The sequence below is a fragment of the Myxocyprinus asiaticus genome, chromosome 23, assembly GCF_019703515.2.
Source record: "Myxocyprinus asiaticus isolate MX2 ecotype Aquarium Trade chromosome 23, UBuf_Myxa_2, whole genome shotgun sequence".
Taxonomy (NCBI): domain Eukaryota; kingdom Metazoa; phylum Chordata; class Actinopteri; order Cypriniformes; family Catostomidae; genus Myxocyprinus; species Myxocyprinus asiaticus.
This window is the reverse complement of record NC_059366.1, coordinates 27,540,663-27,563,386: the sequence shown is the minus strand read 5'-3', so window position 1 is coordinate 27,563,386 and position 22,724 is coordinate 27,540,663. Positions and strand designations below refer to the sequence as shown.

General features: G+C 39.7%; 1 protein-coding gene across 2 annotated transcripts in view; it reads left to right on the top strand.

The window, feature by feature from the left end:
• Nucleotides 1-15,091, top strand: part of LOC127414348 (coiled-coil domain-containing protein 85A-like) — a 68,252-nt gene extending 53,161 nt beyond the window's left edge. For both annotated transcript variants that reach the window (XR_007892782.1, XM_051652310.1), the window contains exons 3-4: nucleotides 6,917-6,974; nucleotides 11,564-15,091. Coding sequence is in view for 1 of the 2 variants with exons in the window: in XM_051652310.1 (XP_051508270.1) it covers nucleotides 6,917-6,974; nucleotides 11,564-11,579 (74 nt within the window). In the remaining variant the exon portion in view is untranslated. The remainder of the gene's footprint in view (nucleotides 1-6,916; nucleotides 6,975-11,563) is intronic.
• Nucleotides 15,092-22,724: the final 7,633 nt, after the last annotated feature.

Below are 22,724 nucleotides of genomic sequence, written 5' to 3'. Positions count from 1 at the left end.
GAGAGCTGTCTGGGGACTACGAGTTAAATACCCTGACCAACTGCTGGCAAACGAAAACCAAACGCTGCTCACTGAGAAGCGGGACATGCTCAACAGATGGGCAGAGCATTTCAACATCCTACTCAATGAAAGCACCTCTGTAAGCCAGGATGTCACCGACAGCATCCCGCAGTCTCCAATTCAACATTGGATGGACGAATGTCTCGACCAAGGGTTGGTTGTTTCAAGGAGCACAATACGACGATACTTGAACAAAAATGAGCTGCATGGTCGAGTTGCCAGAAAGAAGCCAATGCCACAAAAAGCCTGGTTACAATATGCCCAACAACACCTTGACAAGGTTTAGGAGTTTCTTTGGCAGCAGACAGCACCTTACCATGGCAGTTGTGTCCAGGAGAACTAATCTGATCCTGCAAAGAAAGCTCCTGCTGCTGCATACATTAAAAAAATTCACTTTGTCTGTCTGCATACAAAACAAACCTGTCAACATGGAAATATAAGAAAACGTGTAAACGTCAGTCTAGAGTCAGTCCAAAATTGGAGCAATGGTGTTTCGTTAGGCATTGATTTGTGTTTATGCACTGCTTTACTGCCTCTCAAGAGTATTCATTCTATTGACATTTTAAAGGCAACATAGCAGTGCAGACTGGCATAGATTATGAGAGAGTTCGAGAGATGGGTGATGTGTTTGTTTAATGAGAAACTTAGCAGCTGACCTTGTGAGGGGCAGCAGGGGAGCTCTGTAATCACCGATTACAGCAAAGATGGACTGGAGAGAGAGGTGGTGATTGTTGGTGTAGAAAGACTAACTAAATTGTGACCAAGACAAAAATTGTCCAAAACGGCAGTTGCGAGTGGGGTGACCAAAGGGGTGGCCAATGGGGTGGCCAGGCCTTAGTCCATGATGGCTATGGCCACCCCCTAGCTCTGCCCCTGGCAAAGGGCCGAGGCAGTTTGAACTCAGGGCTGTTTTATTACAGATATTGACAAATGTAACACATACAAAAGCAGGTCAGACATTTAAGCATCTCCATTCATCTCCTGTAGCTGCTGTTCTGCTCCCTTCCTCACCAATGCACTATTATAATGTTATTACTTTACGCGGATGGGATCAAATGAGAGTTTTGAGCAGAGAGAGACTCCAACAGTACACAGTTTAGGTGGAGGATAGACCAATTTGGACACCTAACATAACAAATAATTCACTTTCACGGTCTATTCCCAAACACATGCTTATTTTAGTCTTCTGTAGTTCACGATGTTCTAGTAAAGGACTGTACTGAAAATAACCATTTTCTTCTATATTTTCATACAAAGACCATAACATTTTATTGAATATAAAGTCACATTTTTGAGATGATCATAGCTCCTTAATTTGATTATACAATATTGATTCTCACTGTCCAGGCTCTGCTAAATGAATTAGCATTTATGGATTTGTCTACCCAGCAAAGCAATATGAAATATAAGTGGGTGTGTATAACTGGCCAGGAAACACATATTTATAAAAAAAATTAAAAAAATAAATAAATGTATAACCTTTTATTCACTTTTCTGTGCTGGCAAATGACTGGAGTGCATTTCTTTAGTTTCAAAAGACAAAATGGCAATAAATAAATAAATAAAAATAAAATCTCAAAGAGTCATGCAAGGACATATTCAGCATCTTTCGTTGTAGTGCTCTGCAACATCTGGTCTGTTTAAACAAAAGAAACAGCACTGTAGCCATAATTCTCTTGGGAAGTATTTGACATTCAAGAGCAAATGAAAAATAAAGGTTACTACCAAACACCCATGCTTTCATTTTCCTGAGCATTTGGCTTTATGTTGAGATTATATGTTTAGACTAGGTGTTGTGTTTAGTTACCTACAGAATAGGTTCTTTGTGCCTGAGCGAGAGATGCTAGATAAAATGGTGCATGTTTTGTGTGCATTCACTCCCTGGACACAAGTCTCATGGGCTTCAGTGAAGTATTACTGTAATAACCCTTAAGCAAAACAAATCAATAGAGAAACAAATTGCTTCTCGGTTTGGCTCTGAAGTAGCTCTTAACCTATTTCCATGTGTGAATGTTGTATGTGAATATGAAGTTAAAATTAGTTTGAATATGGTAAAAATTAAATGTTTTTTAAGGTATGTACCTGCTTTGTGTGTGTCTGTGTCTGTGTGTGAGTGCTACCTCAGACAGAAGGTACTTTTCATCAACAAACACACAGGGTCACACCTGCTGCATCCATTGTACGTAACAAGGATTAGTGCAAGCTTTTTTCTTTCTCACTCTCTGTCACCGTCTCTCTTTCTCTCCCCATTTCTTTTTTCGGTAACACTATCATAATGGTCCGTCATTAATAGGTAACTATGCAGGAATTAATGCAGGATTAATGAGTAGTACTACATTAACACTTTAGTGACTACTATTAACTAATATGGAAACATGATTAACCAATCAGTCAGTAATAGCAAACTGATGACTAAGGTAGTTCACTCTTAGGTAATCAGTAATTACTGAATTTGATTTTCCTTATTGAGAACTATCAAATAACTATGGCTAATTTAAAATAACTTCTAATTAATTAATAATCATAACATTAACGTGTCTAAAATGTGAATGATTATGTTTTTATTGTGAACATGATCATGAAATGCGCCTTCAGAGAAACATGCACCTCACGGGTGTTCTTTGCTGGAATTAATTTATGAACATAACAGCTCTCTAAATCATGGCTACAGTGCCTGGTAGAGTATCATAGTCAGATGGATGGCTTACAGATGGATGTGCCCAATATGTGGATTCCTTGGGATATCTCTTCTGTTCATTACAAATTATTAACTTCGGCAGGTTTGATATTGCTGGAGGTCTTTTTAAAATAATTTTGGTAACCCATAAGTAATGAGTCAAATGTTACCACATAAACATGAAGGAATTACTAATTATTTTAAAGTGAGGGTCATGGTAACTCATTATTAATTAATGAATACACACCTTTTTTGGTTTACAAAACATTTTTAAAATTACATTTTTATTCATAGATACTGTAGGTTGATCTCACAAGAAGTTTTTAATTATATGTGAAGTGCAATTATTTTCTCTGTGAAACTTAAAACCTGTTGATGCTCATTGAACCCACCCATGGGTTTGACTTTACTTTGCTTAAATGAGTTGACATGGGGGGGGGGGGGGGGGGGGGCATATTCAGTGCTTGTGCTGAAACTGAAAGAAGAGCGAGTGCAATTTTGCTCCACCCTCCCTTTGATCCGCCTGTACGCAGTAAACTTCAGCATACATTCTGTTCTGTTCAGACTGGACATAGGCAAAGGAGGAAACATGTTAAATTAATTTGATAAAAACTGTATGTGTTTACAGAGTGGGCTGTCTAGGGCTGAAGTAAACATGTGGAATCAGCCTCATGCTGCACTCCGGTTTTCTCTCCGTTTTCTGTTGAAGTCTTGTGGAGATCAACACACTTGTCCTTTAGACACATAATTTTATTATTTACTCTATGTTAAGAGATAAGACTTTTAAAACATGTAGTAACCATGAGCACCAGCAATTAAAAGCATTATCCTGCTAAAGGTTTGTAGCCTATGCAATTAGGTTCAGTTATTTCAATGATTCATTATTCAATTATTATTATTATTATTTTTTTTGAATGTCTGTGAATGTTTGTTAACTATCTGTTTGATTAAATTAATAAAATGTAGGAACAAACACTTGAGTATTCATTACTAACTGACAAGTAACACCTCAGTTACTATTAGTGGTTTATAATGTGTTTTCACTTTAGAATAATGGTCCAGATAACCTTTAACTACCAAGGAAGGAAAAAGATCTCATTAATTAATAATGCGTTACCATGTCCCTCACTTTAAAATAATGGTCCAGATCATTAGTAATTCCTTCATACTTATGTGGTAACACTTGACTCATTAATATTATGGGTTACCAGAATTATTTAAAAAAGACCTTCAGCAATATCAAACATGCAGAAGTTAATAATTTTTTTCATGAACAGAAGAGATATCCCAAGGAATACACAGGTTGGGCACATACATCCCTCTATTTCTGTAAGGTAATCTGACTATGATCATGGATGTAACCACCATAGACATTGAGGGGGACATGACCCCCCCCCCCCCCCCCACCTTCTCCATAATATTGGTCTTCTGATATGGTTTTTTCCATTGTTAATTATTACATTATTACATTTTGTCCCCATCAATCCTGAATATGAGTTTACATCCTAGACTATGATACTCTACCAGACACTGTAGCCTTGATTTAGCAATCTTTTACATTCATAAATTAATTCCCACAAAGTAGCCATGCATGATCTTATTCACAATAAAAACATAATCATTCACATTCTTGACACATGTTAATGTTTTGATTAGTAATTAATTAGTAGTTATTTTAAATTAGCCAAAGTTAGTTAATAGTTCTCAGTGAGGCAGATCAAATTCAGTAACTACTGATTACCTAACAGTGAACTACCTCAGTCATCAGTTTGCTATTACTTACTGATTGGTTAATCATGTTTCCATATTAGTTAATAGTAGTAACTAAAGTGTTAATGTAGTACTACTCATTTGTCCTGCATTCATTCCTGCATACTTACCTATTAATGATGGACCATTATTATAAAGTGTTACCCTTTTTTCTTCCTCTTTTTTCCAATGGTGTGTGCATGTGAGCTTATAGATAGCACTGTGTGAACAATACAACAATTTGCCAGACACGTGATCTTGCTAACCCTATAATTTTATACTCTTATTTTTGTCCATCATACTAGCTTACACCAGTGTTATTTCAGTTTTGGATTCTTAATTTAGTTTTTATTTCTATTTTATATAAACTAAAACTAAACTGTAACTGAAATGAATTCGAGATCATTTTTATTTTTTATTTTAGTTAGTTTTGGAGTTAAGAAAAAGTATTTTAGCTTAGTTTTATTTTTTTTCCTGATAATTTCAGGATGGTTTTACAAAAATGGTTTTAGTTAGTTTTTATTTTAATTTTTGTTAACTATAATAACACTAGCTTACACAACCACATACTTATAATGGCACTATACAGTATGTTTACATTTTACATTTATGCATTTGGAGGACACTTTTATCCAAAGCAACTTGCATTTAAGCTATACATTTTATCAGTACGTGTTCCCTGAGAATTTAACCCATAGTCTGTTCCTATAGCTCAACTGACAAGGAACACTAGCAACATCAAGGTTGTGGGTTTGATTCCCAAAGAACACATGTACTGATAAAAAATTGTATACCTTGAATTAGGGATGCACCGATATGGAATATCTGGGCCGATAGGCTAACTGATAATTCACAGCTCATTGTGGCCCATACTGATAATTTTACTTTTTTCATTTTAACCCTTTAAACTGGAGCTGCTAGCTAATTAATTAAAAAACTACTCACTTGAAATAAAATAGATGTTTAAAGTGTGGAATCTTGACTTCATAATATGTGCCATAACTTTGGAAAAATCTCAACACATTACTTGTGCAGTTTCACTCACAAACAATTTTTTTTTTTTTTTTTTTTTGGCACTTAAGTTAAAGTCTCATGTTGCTCTGTGAGGATTATTTTAAGATGTACCGTTTTGCATTGTGTTTGGGCTCGTTTTCATCTAGACAATTTTCTGTAAGTAAGAAAATGCCATTTTCTATATTCTGTTTACATTTCATGAAGTAATAAGCAAAGCCCATAAGTAACATACATGTGATGCTTTTGTCACGTTGAAATAATCCTCACAGATAATTGTGAATTCTCTTCAACCACAATTGGTTGTTATGGTCCACATTGGATTAAAGTGTCTACTAAATTACTTAATGTTAATGTAAAAATTATCTTTCCTGGTCACACATACTGTTTGTGCACATGCTCAATGATGGCTGGGACAGCCTGAAAAGGAATGAATGAAGCAAGTAAATAAACTGTAACAAATAATCAGCAAAAATATTGGCAATAACTCCACCTTTGCAATGAAGGTGGATTTGGCCAATTATAGTTATTGGCCAATTATATATAAGCTGCCCACATATATTGTGCATCCCTACCTTAAATGGTTTACATTTGTATTTTATCTTTATGTATTTGACAGACACTTTTATCCAAAGCACCTTGCATTCAGTCTATACATTTTATTAGTATATGTGTTCCGTGGGAATTTAACCCATGATCTGTTCTGTAGCTCAACTGGTAGAGCATGGTTCTAGCAACATCAATGTTTTTGGATTTGCCCAGGGAACACATGTACTGATAAAATATGTATACCTTGAATGCACTGTAAATCAATTTGGATACAATCATGTGCCAGATGCATAAATGTAAATGTAAAATTATGCTGGTGTCACTACCACCATGAAGAACACAGACAGATAGCCTAGATGGTTAGACAGACGGTCAGAGTCTCTGCTGCCCTCCCTGCACACACAGCTTGGTTTGGTGTCATATGCCTTCACCTGTATTCTGTGTCAAGCCCTACAGCCAGGTTTATCGTGCAGAGCTGCTGCACTGCTGCTCACCTTTTTGCTATGTTGAAGAACTAGACTGTGTTTTCCCTTTTTTACAAAAATGTCCTGGTGATGCCTGTTTTAGCACATGGAAGGATTTAAAAGACATTCCATAATTGAAAATTATAGGCTGCCTCACTCCATTCGCACTGCAAAGGCAGTATAAAACAGTCCCTTGGGTTAATTAGCTGGTATATAAACAAGTGAATAATTACCATTATTTCTTAAGTCAGTGAGTCAGCCCACATTGGTCTGTGAAACTCAGGGTTGTTTTTTTTTTTTTTGTTATTAAAGGAGCTGTGATTTTGTTAGCAACATTATCATTTAAACATCAATGCTTAATGAACCATCTGAAATGTACGGCTAATTTGTTCTTTTTCCTTTGCAGCTCTGATATCGGCTGGCTGTTGCACGAGCTCCTGTAGAAGTGTCAAGCTTTGGGACAGGTAAAAGCACATTTGGACTGTTATACTGAAATACTAAGTGTAAAGCAGATGGTTTGCAGCATGTTACTTATGCTTAACAGGGATGAAAAGATAATTAGCTCTCAGTAGAGTTAACAAAGGGAGAAATGTGTATGCTTGAGAGTGTACTGTATAGACCTATATGAAAGAGGGATTTTGCTTTAATGTAAGTATGAGGTAGTTCCCTGTCTGTCACTCACTCGACATTGTGTCGATGTAGTGACACTAGGGGTTCGCTCTTGAGAGCCCCAATCACCTTTGCTTAATTCAGAAAAGGCCAATGAAAATTGGTGAGTGGAATTTGCATGCCACTCTCCATCCCAGACATACGGGTATAAAAGGAGATGGCGTGCACCACTCATTCAGACTTGTTCTTCAGAGCCAAGCGCATGTGTGTGTTTGTCCCATCACCTTGCTATCGCTGCTGGATTTTACGCCGCATATCAGCGGTCACCCTCGCACGTTCGAGTGTTGTGCTTCCACTGGGCGTTTCGGCGGCTGAGTCCACAGGTGTAAAAAAGAGTATATTTAAAAGAGTATATATTCTCTAAAAGAGCTCGCACAAACGATTGGCATCTTTTTAAAGATGTCCTTTCGCCTTTGTGCTACTGGGTGTGGCTGTTATCTCTCCCAACCGGATGGTCACAAAATCTATCTCGAGTTCTTGGGTCACCAGCACGCCGAGGCAACTTTTGTGGATGGGTCTTGTTTTCACTGTGAGAACTTGCCCATGAGAATGTTGCAGTCGCGGCTCTCTTTCTTCTCCGTGAAGCAGTGGGCGATTTGGATGTGGATATGGGAGCTTCTCTGCCAGCTCAGTTCCCGCGGACCTCCCAGCACGCTCGTTCTGCCCAGTAGAGTTCACAAGCGGGGCAGGCGGTCCGTCTCAGGGCGGATTTAATGTCTCGTTCGCGGCTCGCGACGAGGATGAGTTATCAGTCGCAGCATCAGAGGGTGGGCTCCTGCTTTTGGGCGGTAGAGCTCAGGACGAAGCGGACGCTGAGTTGGCAGCCGTGCTTGCCCGGGCAGCTGCAAACACCAGGCTTGAGCGGAACCCTCCGCCCCGCCCTGAGCATCCATGGCTGGATGATTGGTTTCTGGGCTCCGGTGCCTTTCTTCCCGGAAGTGCACGTGGAGCTCGCAAAGTCATGGAAGGTGCCTTTCTCCAGCAGTACATGCTTCGCGAGCTTGTCCACCTTAACTACCCTCGATGGTGGGGCAGCCAAGGGATATGTCGAGCTTCCCCAGGTTGAGCGCGCCGTGGCTGTGCATCTGTGCCCGCAGGGCACAGCCACCTGGAGGAACTGACCAAGACTCTCTTCCCAGGCATGTAAGATTTCTTCATCAGTAGTGGCGAAGGCTTACAATGCCACGGCTCAGGCCACCTCCGCCCTGCACACCATGGCCATCCTGCAGCTTCACCAGGCCAAGGCGCTTAAAGATCTGCATGAGGGTATAACTGACCCAGGGCTCATGCAGGAACTGCGCACTGTGACCGTCCTCGCTCAACGAGTGACGAAAGTCATGGCATGCGCCCTGGGTCGGACGATGTCCTCTTTGGTGGTCCAAGAGCGACACCTGTGTCTCAACCTTGCGGAGATGCGTGACGCCGAGAAGTTCCGCTTTCTTGATGCGCCCGTCTCCCAAGGGGGGCTCTTTGGCAACGCTGTCGAGGACTTCGGCAAAAAAAAAAACAAAAAAAAAAAACATCAGTTCTCGACGGTGAAGAAGCAGACGGAGGCCATTAAACACATCCTGCTGCAGCGCGACTCGGCCGCCTACTGGCCTCCGATGTCCCGTGCCCTGTCTACCTCTTGCCAAGGCCGTCCTCCTGCGGTGTCGGCCCAGGCTCCCCCACCATCGGATCCAGTGCACCAGTCTCTGAGAAGAAGATCCTCCCACAGGAAGGCGGCACCACCTGCCCATCAGCTGGCCGCTAGGAACCCCGGACGGGCTTCGAAGTGGCCCTGGGACAGGCAACCAGGGACAAGGTTGCTGTCTCTGACTGGCCTGACCCAGGTAAGTGTACGGGCTCCACTTCCACCCTTGGGCCAGCACGAGGCGAGTACCCTCACAACATCACCAGGTGCCTTCTGGGCCCTGGCACCCAGTTTGTCAGTAAAAGAGCAGTTTCCTCATTCCCTGGGTCCTTCTCCAATGCTCGCAATGGCCAGGCACTGGAGTCTTTCTGGTCAATGAGTGGGACGCGAGTATCTCGCATTCCCTTGTTTTCCGTCGAAGGAAAGCCGACAAACAGGTAAATATGGTGGTTTTTGGGGCCGCTAGCCCACCCCAGCCACCGTTGCAGGCTCGCAGGGCAGCACGCCTCCCCCGAACGATCTTCCCCGTGGGGCGTCTGCTCTGCATGCCGCGAACCACCCACCCCGGGCGTGATAATCCTATCGTCCCCCTGGTGCCGTTAGTGCAGAGGCTGGAAGCCTGGTTAGCGCTTTCCAGCTCGTCGCGATGGCTCATCAGGATGATCCGGCTTGGCTACGTGATCCAGTTTGCCAGACGACTGCCCAGGTTCAGTGGTATCCTCGCCACTGTGGTGCGAGGATGCCTCGGTCCTTCGGGCAGAGGTCGCCACCCTTCTGGCGAAGGGAGCGATAGAACCCGTCCCCTTAGCCGAGTCGCACAAGGGCTTTTGCAGCCCTTATTTTATCGTGACCAAGGGGGGGGGTTGCTCCCAATCCTGGATCTGCGTGCCTTGAACAGAGCCTTACACAGGCTTCCATTCAAGATGTTGAAGCAGAAGCGCATCCTAACGTCTGTACGACATTGGGATTGGTTCGCGGCCATCGACATGAAGGACAAGTACTTTCACGTATGGATCCTTCCTCAATATAGATCCTTTCTTCGGTTTCCCTTTGAGGGACGTGCATACCAGTACAAGATCCTCCCTTTCGGTCTGTCCCTGTCCCCTCGCGTCTTTACCAAAGTCCTGAATTCTAGCAGGTGCTCGGTGGAAAATTGCTTAATACAAAAAATCAGGAAAGGCCACCGCCTGTAGCCTCCTCGGGTAAGTGCCTCCTCCTACCCTTATTGGGACCAGGGAGATGCCTTACCTAACTTTAATTCTTTAACACTGTTCAGGTGACGAACTCTGCGGAGGAGTGACACCACCAAGCCCAGCATTCCTAGTATTCCCCTTTTCAGGTGAGCCCGTGTGCTCGATCTCTGTGTTCATGCATTATGATTCCCCCTTGGTAATCCCGTATGATGAGTTTCCACTGTTCGGTTCCCCTTAGGTGAACCCTGTGTTTCCCCTCATCAGAACCTTCTCTTCCTCAGCCACTGTGCTGCGTACGCTCTCTATAGATAAGGTCCTCCTGTGGTATCATTCCATATGTGAACTTCCCCACTGGTAAGTCCATGTGAGGTATTCTCCACATGCTAACTCCCTTCAGCAGGATGTTGTCTCCGTAGTGCTCTCCTTCCTGGAGAGGAAAGAGCACTTCCCAGCGCTATTCTAGAAAAGTGCTTGGTGGGACATTGCTTAACAGCAATCAGTTAAGGCACTGCCTGTAGCCTCCTTGGGTAAGTGCCTCCACCCCCATTAATGGGACTAGGGAGACACCTTACCTAAATCGCTGAAAGGTCACAACGTGGTTGAGCGCTCGCTGCGAGGCATGCAGCTCTGCTCCTCTGTACCTCGTGACACGGTTCAGCATCTGTGGCGTTTCGTATAGGAACCCCTAGTGTCACTACATTGACACAACATCGAGTGAGTGACAGACAGGGAACATCTTGGTTACTGATGTAACCTCTGTTCTCTGATGGAGGGAACGAGACGTTGTCTCCCTCCTGCTGCGGCGCTGAACCGGCTGCTGACATGGCCGGGACTCTCTATTGGCTCCTCAGCATAAATCTGAATGAGTGATGCACGCCATCTCCTTTTATACCCATATGTCCGGGGCGGAGAGTGGCATGCAAATTCCGCTCGCCAATTTTCATTGACCTTTTCTATTTTAAGCAAAGGTGCTTGGGGCTCTCAAGATTGAACCCCTAGTGTCACTACATCGACACAACGTCTCATTCCCTCCATCAGGGAACAGAGGTTACATCAGTAACCAAGACATTTCTCACACTAAGCTATCATATGACTTCAGGAGACTTGGAATATAGTGCACAAATCGTATCGGCTACATTAATGATGCTTTTATGGTGCATTTATATCCTTTTTGGAACTTGAAAGCTCCTGGTCCCCATCTACTTTTCAGAAAACTTCCAATGTAGCTTCAAGATTACTTAGAATGATTTAAAATAAGATAACAAGCTATAAAGACTGAAAACAATAATGTACATCTTGAAGCCACATTGGAAGTTTGCTGAAGCCCCCAATGGGCCCACCCCTCTTGTTGAGAACCACTGATTTAAGTTATGCAGGTTTGAAATGACATGAGGGTTAGTAAATCATTTTAAGTGAACAGTTCCTTTAAACAAAAAAAAAAAAAAAAAAACTAAAAAAAAATCTTTAGTGCTATTCAAATTCCATATTTGGCTGGACCTCTACACTTTTTACGTATAGTTTTTTTCTATCCTGATCAACTGTTCATTTCACCCCATAGTTTTGATGCCTCCTGACCATTGCCTTCACTGGATCCAGTGTTGGGGCCCAGGCCATGAAAGAGGATCCCTTTGCTTTCAAGTCACCTGCACTGACAGAGAGATGGAAGGAGAGGATGAAAGAAAAACAATTCAGTAGCAGCCAGCATCTACCATTGCCCCCACCACTGTGTTTCCCGGTCTACTAATACAACTAACAGCACTGCACAACAAAGGCCTGGAAAAGGGATTCCTTTGGAGTCAAACAGTTGGAAATAACATGATTGTCAAAAGGATTGCTCAAATAGGAGAGTTGTTGATCTCTCTTTTGCCAACAAAATAGACCTACCTCCTTTGAACGAAAGCAGACGAAAAAAAAAGTTTAAAATGGGACTGAGAGGCTATTACCCATTTTGTTTACAGTTGCCACAAACAGATGCAATCAATCTGTCAAAACCTTTGCACACATAGGCAGACAGCTATTATCAGACCGGCCTTATGCATCTGAGAATAAGGGCATAATTTCTTAAGCTGTGTTAAGGTAGGAGCAATACTAATTGTCAGTGGCTCACAGGTTTAATTAGACATTCTGAATTTTAGCTGCAATGTCTATGAGGGTGACATATCGATCACTGCCTGGCTTTCATTAAAGGAATAGTTTACCCAAAAATGTAAATTCTATCATCATTTACTCACCCTCATGTTGTTCCAACCCTGTATAACATTCAATCTTGTGTGGTGTTATCTAGCACAGTATTTCCCAACCATTGTGTGTGCCGCGGAAAATTATAAAATTCCACAAAATAAATAAACGGATGAAAAAAAAAATTCAGGGATCCAAACTCCTCACTTTTCGGAGAAATTTGCCATTTTGAAACCATAATCGGTCACTTTTGTGATTGTGAAGAGCAATGATTAATGTGCAAAAGTGACTGATATTTATACGCTTTAAGGGTCTTTCACATGACTCGCGTCAGCGCTGCAGAACACACTGAAGTCTGTGAAGTGACGCCACTTTACACCAAAGTGTTTTTCACACATACACGTTTTTGCTTCACCATTAATGTCTTTGAGAGTACTAACCAACAAGAAATATTTAAAAACTGTCCAAATTTGTGAAGAGACATTGAATGTCTCATAATTTCTTTTAATTACTACTTTATCGTTTACGAATATCAGAGACCCCAGTTATTGAACTAATTTAAATTTACCAAGAAAACGCTTAGACCTAAACATAAACGAGTCATTTTATTACTTTATGCTATCAAAGCAATTGCAAGCTTTTTTTCTCTCTTTCAAATATGTTTTCAATATGTATTGTGCACATCTCCTGCTTTTTATGTGGCAAACTCATACAATCGCCCATCTGTGACGCTTTCTGCAACTCTTGTCATGTGGAGGGCAACGAGGTGCTTGATGCTGGCGTTGAACGGAGCATTGATGTCTCGACTCAACTCATGTGAAATGCGCTTTACAATGACGAAAGAACATTATTGAAACTCAGAATTATTATTATTTGTCTATTATTGTGGTCTTTTCTGATAAAAGCCATGCTCAGCAGTTTAAATAGGCTACTGTAGGAAAATGATACTGTAGATCTGCTTTGTGTTTATAATTCTGAAGTTAGTAGATTTGTAGCCATGCAAGTTTTAATAAAGGAGAAGGTAAGGACGTTATTGAAACTCACTATTATTAGACTATTACTGTTGTCTTTTTGGATGAAAAATAATGCTCAGACTGAAGCAAGATTATAGATCTGCTTTGTTCTTTTAATGCTTAAACACTATAAATTCTCTTGGTAGATTTCAGTCATGAACAGCTCAAAATGATTCACTGACTCACTCATCGCACATAAGATGCTCAATTGTCGCCACCTAGTGACATTTCCAGAAGGGGTCACTGAACTAATCAGTTAATAAAATTGAACAAATTTGTGAAACAGAAGCAAGCCTCACCAAAATACTCTTTATTTTGCAGCTAATTCTGCACAATTGTAAACTTGAATCACTAAAATAGCTGGAATTGGTGCTTTTAGCTTATTCTTTAAAAAATATATCCCAGAAAAAATGTTCGTGGACCAGTGATTGTCTTACCTTTTTCGCCCCTCATGAGTTTGCATCCCTGTAATTTGTTGTGGCATTGCAAGAACAAGTCTTCAAATTGGAAAAGAAGCAAATTTGTTGTTTTTTCATTACCCATTTAGCGCTCTTGCCACCTGTGACCTCACACAGTGTAGCCTGAAAACATGGACAAGTTCTTGAAAAGGAAAAATATTGACGATGGTTAGCCTATGTGGGATAGTGGTGTGCCGTGACAGAAAAAAAGTTTGGGAAACACTGATCTAGCAGAATGTCTAAGCTGCTCTTTTCCACACAACGAAAGTGAGTAGTAACCACAGCTGTCCCTGGTCCCCATTCCCTTTCAGTATGCTAAATATCTCCTTTTGTAGTTATCTCCTTTTGTGTTCCACATAAGAAAGCCATACAGGTTTGGAACAACATGATGGTGAGTAAATGTTGACAGAACTTTTATCTTGGGTGAACTATCCCTTTAAGAGCTGTGTGAGGACCTATAATTTTCTGTGTTGACAACAATACGGCAATGTAAGATGTCTACTGATGAAACAGTTACTGAAAAATTTGCATTGAAACAGGAGGTGCTCCAAAACACTGTCTCCTGTCTCTCAATATCCCATAACTGATGTTTTTGTAGACACGGTGTTGTGTTATGTGAAAGAAGCACACAGAAAGCTACTGCTGCGCGCAAGACTTGTGTAGCCAGACGCTTTTCTTGCATCTTGTATTTTTGCCCTCATTGCTGCTGAAATCAAGCAGCCAAATCACAAAGCTATATATAAGCATCGCAAATCCTGACCATTTCCATGCTTTGTGAAATTGCAAAACCCATTTTATGGTTCACCAGTAAAATGGGATTTTGTTCTGTCTGTCTGTGGATTCAAAAGGAAGAGCAGCCTTATTGCTCTGTTAGGGACCAGATCTGCCTGGTTTCAGTTGAAACAGCTAGCTTTAGGCTTTTAGGCCCTCAATGCACATTCTTTGTTTTTGGACCATAATTGAGGTGCAAAATAACTTGTCTGCATACAAACTTCCTTCTGTCCCGCTGGACTACATAGACCATCATGCCTCTATTTTTAGCAGGTATTTGATTAAACATCTTCTGGCTGACAGTACAAACCATACCCACATTTGTTTCCCGTATTGTTGCATCTAAATGAATGGGATCTGATACTAACATTTGAGCCTTCACTGAACATTAAAGACTTTTCTAACTCAGCCAACATTACACACCTTGTAAACCATCAATCCTTCTGTATACTGTCAGTATTAAATACAGCAAAAGCTGCTTGATAAGCTCATTAACCTGTGATCTTTTTTATTTTTGTTGACAGATTATGAGAGAGAACAAATACTAATATATAAAACGTTTATGTTTTTAAAAAGTAAAGAGTAGTTTAAGGCTAAGTTTTTTATATATGATAATTATCATTATTATTTTTGACGTACTGGTATTATTGAATCTATAAATATTATACTAAGAGATGTATGTTAAAGACAATAAAGTCTTCTTTATGTAAAACACTTGTTTGTGTTATGTTATATCTATATTTTATCGATATCCACTGCATTCATTGTGACTCCAGAAACCTGTCTCAGTGCGTTAAGCAGCTAACAAGAAACTTTCCATTATATTAATCTCTCTATGTTTTTCCAAAAAATTGTGCCATATTTTTTATGAGTTATATGAGTTTAATGCATTCATTCAAAATATAAATGTTCAAACATGCTCTAGTAAATTAAGTTTGAAGCACTGTCCTCACCACCCATTTCTCTCCAAAAACAGATATGTGTCTGTAATGTGTTTGTGACTGTATGTGAGAGAGTGTGTGTGTACTGCAAGTTATGTGTACCCTGATCTGCTTTTAATAAGTAGGCAAGTATATCAGCCAGATGGTAAGGGCAAAGACCAGCACTGTGTGCTCTGATCAAATTATATTATTATTAAGGGAGCATGACACAATCGCACGCACGCGCAGGCACACACACACACACACACACGTTGGTGTGGCTATCCTTATGAGGACTCTCCATAGACATAATGATTTTTATACTATACAAACTATTGATTCTATCCCCTAACCCTACCCCTCAACCTAACCCTCAAGAAATTTGAATTACGGGGACACTAGGAATGTCCTCATAAACCACATTTATAGCATAATAACCTTGTAATTACCAGTTTGTAACCTAAAAAATGTCCTCGTAAATCTACCAGACCCACCCATACACACACACTTGCTTGAGTCCTGATGTCTGCCCTTTGCTTTTCACTGCATTGCAGCACATGTTGGGATCCTGCTGAGAGCAGCCCAAATGCCTACCTGACCAAAAACCACCCAATCCATCAACACAAACATCAGACCAAGAGGAACCAGGGGCCCTATAAATACTCTTCTGCCTCTCTCTCACTCTACAACTCCTCTCACTCTCTTCATCTCTCACATACACGTACACACATTTTCATTAAAAACTGCCTCTTCATATTTACACCCAATAATGTTTCACACTGGATGTGGGTCTGGCCCTCTCAGACCCAGAATGAGCTGGTGGAAAAAATGCAGTGCTGTTCAAAGACAAATAAATAATTATGAAATGCTGAGCTGAGCTGGAGAAATGCAGCACTTCTGGCTTCAGCACCACTGGAGGGATTTGTTGCAGAATGAGGCAAAAAAATAAAATAAAATAAAATAAAATAAGAAAGGTTGAAGTTATTTAATAAGGGTTACTTATGTATATTTTATTTGTGTTTATACTTAATATTACAAGTGATATTTAGAGGGGTCATATCATAAGGTCCACTTATAATGTTAATCAAAAAGTTTTTCATGATCATTTTACATCCTCTCTCTGACCCTTAAGGCGGTCGCACACCAGACGAGAAGCGCCACAGCATCATGGCTAGGACATGGCACAGGTATCAAATACAGTGCACGACGATGCGTTTCAGGTGGCAGACAGTACACAAAAGTTACCAAGGTTTTTCCTTTCTTCAAGAATAATCAACGCTAGAGTAAATAATCTGTGTCCTATGATAATGATTTGGGTCAGATTTAATGGAAAATATGCGAGTTGCGCTCCGTAGTGCGGCAGAAATTTGAACAGCCTCCAGAGTCATAGCTGGGCACCGCCGACAGATGCTGAGCGGCAGTGGCAGTGTGCGTACCTTCATTGAAAACAGTTGTTTCTAATTTTAGAACGCACCATGTTGTCCGCCAGACACGTCTGCCAGACACGTCTGGTGTGCGACCCCCTTTAGAATTAAGAATCAATAACAGTCTCTTTGTAAAGTCAGCATTATATTGTGAATATGTTTATTAAACAATCCATGACCTTGGTAAAACAAACTTTCTGACTAATCAAACTGTGAATTCGGTGACAGCTTACCGAATTTCAAACCACTACCCCCAGTGGTCGAACCTGGAAGTGATTTTGAGGTGAAATGTCCACAGGGTGGCGCCAAAAGCTAGTGATATTTTAGCTGTAAATTATGTAACACAGTTAACAGGAATGCATATTTTATTCAACAACTTTATTTTAACTCTACCCCTAAGCCAAACCTCAACCCTAAACCTAACCATCACTGGAGTAAAAATGTAACATTAAAACAAAAATGCAACCTCTGAATCGCGCTTATCATTGTATATGTAAGTGTGATTTCTTAACACACTATCAGCAGTGCCTTAGGAAAAATTAAACATATTCAAATTGATGAAAAATGTTTTAATGGGTGATGGTGCTTGTCAGTAATTTGGCAGAATGGGGTCAATTTCAGGGTGCGTGAACATTCGGAAGAACCAGGTCAATTTCCCATGTGATCATGTTTAATTTTTAGGTGTATGTTTGTCATTGTGGGATTCTTCAGCATATGCAGAGCAGCAGGTGCTACACACAGTCAGAACTGTACCAGTACCAGGTTTGACAGATTTTCCCATATTTTACTCATATCATTAGTTCTTCTAGTGTTTAGGAGTAATAGCATCTATCTGTTGTTCTTTGTATTACAGAACTGTGACTGTGCATATATCATGTCTTGATGTATTCATCTGTCTGACGTCAAAAAGTTGTGGAAGTTTAGAACAAGTCATTTTTTCAGCTGAGTTTCAATAAATGTCCTTTATGGACTGGGGAGGAAGTTTTGAGTTCTAGAGCTACCTAAAGCTTTTTTATCTAAAAAAATAAATAAATAATACAAAAATAAAAAATAAGGAAAATTTGATTTCTCATTATATGATCTCTTTAACAATATCGTTGTGACATGGCAGCAAGCATATTGCAGACAAACAAGAAGAATCTATGCTTGCAGAGGGAAAAGGGATTTCACTTTCTCACTTTAGGTCTTTTCATAGTGCTGTGGGCATGTCTCATCATCTCCAATATGAAGTTTTCAACTATGGTGAGCAGACACCATAACAGCAGGTCGTAAATGAATTGAAAAGGTTTCATAAACAGGCTTTGTTTTGTTGGTGAAAGCAACTGAACGGAACCAGAAACTACCTGACGTGTGCTTGTTGCCCCCAAAGTTCAGTGACTCATTTTGATTTAGAGATCAAAGCAGTTATGGCAGTGGTAAGAGATTTGCGTGTCTCGCCTGAGGTGTGAATGGCCTGCGATTGAGAGGAGATTGATGTCTGAGTGCATAAATGTTAATGACAAGCATTAGTATTCAGTGGAAATTTTCAGAGCTTTCTGTGGAATTCTGGAGACACATATTTGTTATGGTCTAATTCAGGGGACTGCAACTTATTGAGTGATTTTAAATTAGAGTAATTCAGAAATCACAACATGATCTGATTTGGTGCAATAAACAGAAGCTAAAATGTAATGCTTTACATCTCACCTTTAATGAACGTTTATAGATCTGAAATGTATTTGATCCGTAAGCTTATTTACAATATTAATAAAACAGGAATAGAGTGTTGTTGTTGTTGTTTTCTTCAGGACATTTAAAAGACTTACAGTATTTAATACTGGTGCCAAGCCCTTGCAGACACACAAACTGTAAATAAGCTCACGGGATTTTCTTAGTTTCATGTTTGCTCAGGCAAAGTCAAACTGTACTTCAGAATGATTCAAATATTAGCCATAAAGTTGGCTCTTCTTCAATTGAAGGGAAAGATACTGCACCACATCTTGAGTATAAAAGTAATCATCTTTTTTATATGAGAGCGAGTTTGGAATGAGACATGATTTGAGAGATGTGGGGCTGTCTAGAGTAATTTTTCCCTGAGAAATTACTCAGGTGGCTGGGGGTGCCATTGATTTCTTGTCTCAACACATCTTCCTGTCCCTCATACTCACAGAACCACTAGTTAAGATAATTCACATCTGTCTGCTATGTCTCAAATTAAATCTAATTTAATAGCATCCTTCATAATTAAAAGCAATATGCACATCATTAGTGGTGCTTGGTAAGATTAGCATTGCTATTGTTATTGCTTACAGTATACATTTGATTTGAACAAACACTGAACCCTAAACCTAAGTAAACCCTAAACTTTGGTCTTGAGTCCATATTTTTATGGTTGTGGTCTTGTTCTTGTCATGTACTCGTGAGCATTTGGATTCAGCCTTGAATCGGACTCGAACAAGTGTGGAATTGGGACTTTTCCCTGAAACCAGTCAAGTCCCTTCAAAAAATGTACCATGAGCACTCCAACTTATCTGAAAACATTTCTCTGACTGACAATATCAGTGATCTTGATGTGTTTCCTGCATTTCTGTCAGCTGTGTAGAATCAGAACTGGTGATGTCCGAATCGTTCAGACCGCTATCTATCGGAATCATTTGCAGCAGTTTCTCTCTCAGTAAAACAGTAGAGATATTGAAGAACACTCTGCTGGATGAAGTGGATATTTATCTACAATCATTGGAAACAAAAGGCTACTTTTTGGAAAGGTAACTTTGAGAAACTTCAACTGGTAATGTGTCATGTGAATACAGAGCCTTTCACACCGAACACGTTTTTGCGTCCGTCCATGCTGTTTTTTTTATGTTGTTTTCCTATGTATAAATTTAATAGATGGACATCTTTCACCATTGTGCTGTATATCGCTGTGTTTTCAGCATCTCACTGAGGAGCACCTACATTTTTTTAAGTTATTTTGTCAAGTTAAAAAGAACATCAACTGTTATAAACGTGTCTCGAGACACCTGTGTTCTACTCTATTCATTGCACTGTGTTGGTCTGAATGACCTCGAAGTTTTAGAAATGCTTTAGCCAATAGTTACTGGAGAAAATATAAAAATAATATAAAAATACTTCTCTCAATGTCATTAGAATTGAAAAGCACAGGCAGAAGTGAGCAAAAGTGCTTACTTGACTTAAAATGAATGGAATGTAGAAGTGCAATTGAAAAAATTGTAAACAAATTAAAAGTAAATATTTAGATATACTGCGTAAACAGTATGACATATTTAATACATTATTGTTAGGTTTTTATGTCCATTTTAGTTATAGTACAGTAATACTGTATTTTATATAGCAGAAATGTTTACTTGACTAACAATGAATGGAATATAATATAATAATAATATAATATATAGAAGCTAGATAATATTGCAATACAAAGCCACATAGGCAACTTGCACCTTAAATTTGATTATTTTTGATGAAACATTGTTAACTGACATATCATAACTGTAATAACATTTTATTCATGTTAACCTAGGATGTGGATTTATTTCATTTTTATTCTTGACTGGTAATATTGTTTCACCAACTAAAGCGTAAGTAAATAATATATGCGGTATATCTGATATATGAGTCTAGATTTAATTTAGTTGTTTACACTGTACATGTAACACATTAATTAACATTGCATTAGGCATGAGTCTTGTCTCAGGCTCAACCTATTCTGGTCTCGGCCTGGATTCGGACTCGGATGAGCTGGTATCTACTACAACACTGCATAAGTGATATGTGGAGGACAATAAAATTGTAAAAAAAACAAACAAAAAAAACAGACATCAATTGAAGGCTTGATCCAAACTATATCTAAGTACCAAAGCCCGGCTGCAGCAAACACAGTAAGGAATTTTCCAGGTTCAATACAAGTCAAGCTTAATTGACAGCATTTGTGACATAATTATAGGCCTATTTCTAAGTTACCTTTTATAGCTAAGGTCTTAGAAAAAGTGGTTGCTAACCAGCTTACAGCTGTTTTGGATTAACACAACGTTTTGGATAAGTTTCAGTCTGGTTTTCGTCAGTTGTATTCAACAGAAACTGCTCTTCTCAGAGTCTCGAGTGACCTGTTAATGCAGGGTGGTGCAGGAGAATGTTCTGTATTGGTACTACTAGATCTCAGTGCCGCTTTTGATACTGTGGATCACGGTATATTAGTTGAGAGACTCAGGCAGTGGATGGGTATATCTGGAACAGCCTTGGAGTAGTTCTCCTCATATTAACAAACAGGACTTTCTCAGTTACTGTTCATAATTATGCCTCATCAGCTGAATCTCTGTCTTGTGGTGTTCCACAAGGTTCTGTTCTGGGCCCAAATCTATTTGCATTAAATTTACTTCCTCTAGGGCAATTGATAAGTAATTTTAAAGGTATCTCTTACCACTGTTATGCAGATGATATATAACTACTCTTTGTAATCTAATCCTGTTTTTACCAGCTGAGGAATATTGCAAAACTCAGGCAAGTAGTGTCAGTAGCTGAGATGGAGATGATTATACATGCGATTATCTCCTCCCGCCTTGACTATAGTAATTCCCTCTTCAGCTGTCTTAGCAATACATCAATGAACCACTTACAAGTGGTCCAAAATGCTGCTGCTAACCTTCTGACCAAGTCATCTAAAAGGTTTCATGTAACACCAATTCTGATTTCTTTACACTGGCTTCCTATTAATTTAGAATCCAGTTTAAGATTCTTGTGATTATGTTTAGAGCCTTGCATGATCAGGCACCTGCTTATATTAAAGAGCTATTGCAGCTATACAATAACATTAAGAATCTGAGGTCCTCTGATCAGGGTTTGCTGGTTGTTCCTCGCTCTAGGCTCAAGACAAAAGGAGACTGTGCTTTTGAGATTGTTGCTCCTAAACTTTGGAACTCTCTACCCTTAGACTTAAGATCTGTGGACACTTTTAAAAAGCAGCTAAAGACCCACTTGTTTAGACTTGCTTTTGTTTAAATATTTTTGTCTTTTTTCATGTTTTTTTCTGGTTGTCTGCATTTAATGCCTGTTTGTATTTTAGTATTTTATTGTGAAGCACTTTGTTGCGTCTGTTCTTGAATAGTGATATATAAATAAAATGTACTTAATAATGTTGATTACCACAAAAAGAATTTTCGACTTGGCTCTCCTTTTCTTAAAAAAAAAAAAAAAAGAAAGAAAAAGAAAAAAATCTGGGTTATAGTGGGGCACTTGCAATTGAAGTAAATGGACCCAGTCCGTAAACATTAAAAATACTGTTACACTGAAATACACTAAAGTATAGCCATAAGAGATTAACAATATAAGGGTTATACAGTATAAGGCTTTTTTGAGTCAGGCCGGTAAGAAACCATCTAGGAACCAACCAGAACAGCATAGCAACCACCTAGCAATGCCCTTGCAACCACCCAAAACCCCCTAGTAATTGAATGGAAGTTTGCTAAAATGACTCAGACAGCTTAGCAACTACATAGCAACGCCCTGGCAACCATTCACAATGTGCAACTTGTTTTCTGTATTGGCCTTTCCATGTTCACGAATTTCATTATCATTCCTCTATCCCCAATCACCCTCTTCTTTAATGTTTACACTATCCATATCCAAACTGCAATAAGTTCTTTGTTTTGTTTGTTTGTTTTTTTGGTCCCTCTAGACCAAGGGTCGGCAAGCTTTTTGACATGAAACATGGGCGCCTGCAGGATTTAATCTGAGGGTACGCACAGAAATCTACCTAGAGGTCTGCACGGACCTTAAAATGAAACCCGAGTCCGTGTGGCCTGACCCTACCCGGCCCGAATGATACCGTCAGATTTTAAGCCCGAACCCGATATCGCTTACTATCTCATTTCTTCTTCTAGTATCTTCTCCAAGAATAGCTGCATTTTATGTAAGCATATAGGCAACATTCTTAACAATACTGAAACAGTAAACATACACAGT